At 40.6% G+C, this 2,374-nt stretch overlaps 1 protein-coding gene across 1 annotated transcript; it reads right to left on the bottom strand.

The window, feature by feature from the left end:
- Positions 1-1,730: 1,730 nt before the first annotated feature.
- LOC147938443 (uncharacterized) lies at positions 1,731-2,150 on the bottom strand. Its single transcript, XM_087465638.1, has one exon. It carries the CDS (start codon positions 2,148-2,150, stop codon positions 1,731-1,733), a length of 420 nt encoding a protein of 139 aa, XP_087321764.1.
- Between the last annotated feature and the right edge of the window lie 224 nt (positions 2,151-2,374).

Here is a 2,374-nt window from a genome sequence, read left to right as displayed (position 1 = left end):
TCCGTGTCAAATACTTACATCAGATACGGTTTTAGTTGGTGATAGCTCGACAGCAATGTCCCCCGCGTCATAATCTTGGCGACACTCATTAACTCCATTGTCCGGGGATGGTTCGTTCATGCCACAGTCGTTATTATCGGTTACCCACTCATTAATATGAGTACGGGTTGTATCCTACGGTCAAATATATAAAGCGTATATGATAGGTGCATAAGCAAAAACACCCCCATTACGTTGATTGAGTCGCATTCTAAAGAGGATCTTATTGTCCATTACCTGGCCTCCAACTAAAGAATCACCACTGACAGAGTGTTGACCATCTATGGCATCCTTCGAACCATCAGTATTCCGATCACCCTGTGCACACCACGATAGCAACATAATTTAATATATGTAAGTAGTGAAAAAATTACAACCCTTAAGCTATTTGTCATATCAACCTTAGCAGTGTCAGCGCATCCCCTGTTTCTGACCTTCTCTCCCTTTTTTTTCATAACCATTACTGAACTCATTCTTCGAAACTTTATAGTTTTCCCTCTTCTTTTTTTTGAATACTTCTTCTCTGAAACTGTATGCGAAGCGTAAGAAGGTTCCCCATGTTCGTTTCTTTTAACCTCCAATAGTGCAGCTCTTATCTCCTTGCGGATCTCTGTACGTACGAAAATCTCCATGTTTGCCTGATTTTCCTTCATCAGTGCTTCTTGTTTCCTGTAGAACCGGCTTAGTTCCGCCGCATACCTTTCAAATTGGTCATCGTCCAAACGTTCATCAACAATGGGCGTACCCCCTGGTCGCCCATCAGTTCTCATGCTCTTCTCTTTCTTATTGTCAATTGTTGCGGTGTCTGCTCTTTTCCTCTTCCGACAGTCAACTGTAACTATATCACCAATTAACCATTAATTTTAAAAAAAATTATCTTTATAGTGAAGCCCTTTGTAATGTATAAATGTTTTTAATACCTTTCTCTTCGGGACGTGTCTGTTTTGGACACCTATCATCACCTCCCATCCATATTGCCTCATCCCATTTGTGGCCAGCTTTAATAAGATTTTCAATGTTGTCAACTTGATGGTCTTCCTCTTCGTCACGCCACTCCAATTCTCCACTATCACAATGCTCCCCACTACCAACCATCCGTCTAATAACCACCTATAATATGATTACAAATATATATACATTTGACGAAACTGATAGATTCAGGTTGTTAACGTATTATATCAACCAAGTACATACCTCTTTAGCAGCCTCGCATGCGAAGATGTCTGCTGTCTTGATTGGCCGCAGTTTAGCCAGATTGTGGATCGATCTTTGATTAAACGCCTGATCTTGAACGTCAGATGGTACTAATCTTACAATTGCTGGGACAGATTGGAAAGACAGCAGCTGGAGTGCTAGAGGAAATCCATGAACAACAACTGATTGTTGCTTGAAAGTTTTTACAAAGCTGTCTACGTTTGCTGGACATTTAAATCCTGTAATAGTCTCCAGCGTCCGTTCAAATGACAACCTTCCCCATGGATATTTGAAAAAAAAATCAATATTCTTGGTCATCTCCACCGTCTTCGGATCTGGTTTTACTGGTTGCGTGGCGCATGTTAGAACTCCATCAACTATTATTATCAGCGCTAAAACTAGTTTCTGCCACGTTTCCACTTCCTCAGTCTCCAACCTTTTGACCAACTCGGAGATCGTTGGTTCTATGTTTTCCCCAAATAGAACTTCCCAAACAGTCATACATCCTTTATCCGTTTTTGTAGCTCTTTCCACATCTCTCTTTTTGGATAATTTCCACATTCGAGACCTGTCAACTCTGCAAATTCCTGTAATCCAAACTTGATTGGATTGCCACCAAACACAATCCACATCTCATGCCGCTTTTTGGTCACCAATTGACGGCAAACAAATCCATGAACTAGTTTACCGGAGAACGAGATCTTGTTAGCAGGGATACGAAAAAGCTGCCCAAATGGAGACTCTAACAAGTTTTCCATTTCTTTTGTTCCACTCAGCACCCTCGATATTGTAGAAAGATATTCCGGTTTTGAATACGCATTTATCTTGGTTTTGAGAGGGTAATGGTCAAGAGCAAATAACCTCCTCGGTAGATCCAAGCTCAATTGAGGAACGATCTCTACAGCCTCGGGATCCATCCTATCACCATGAAGTAACATACATATTAATATGTACGTACACTAAACCAATTAACCCTAATACCAATGTCTACCAAAGTTTAATTCTATTGACGATTACGGTTATTTATCCTCTGCCCGCCACAGATACACTACTATTCATCGATTTCACATCCTGGGCTACTCAAAGCGATTCTTAAATGTATTTGCTATATACTCTTCCAACCTAATATAGAATTTGGGGG

This window comes from Camelina sativa, chromosome 9, assembly GCF_030686135.1.
Source record: "Camelina sativa cultivar CO46 ecotype springtype chromosome 9, ASM3068613v1".
Lineage (NCBI taxonomy): Eukaryota > Viridiplantae > Streptophyta > Magnoliopsida > Brassicales > Brassicaceae > Camelina > Camelina sativa.
This window is presented reverse-complemented; position numbering and strand designations above follow the sequence as displayed.

Excerpts from the sequence above, each read along its gene's own strand:
- LOC147938443 (XM_087465638.1), bottom strand. The coding sequence starts at position 2,150 with ATGGATCCCGAGGCTGTAGAGATCGTTCCTCAATTGAGCTTGGATCTA.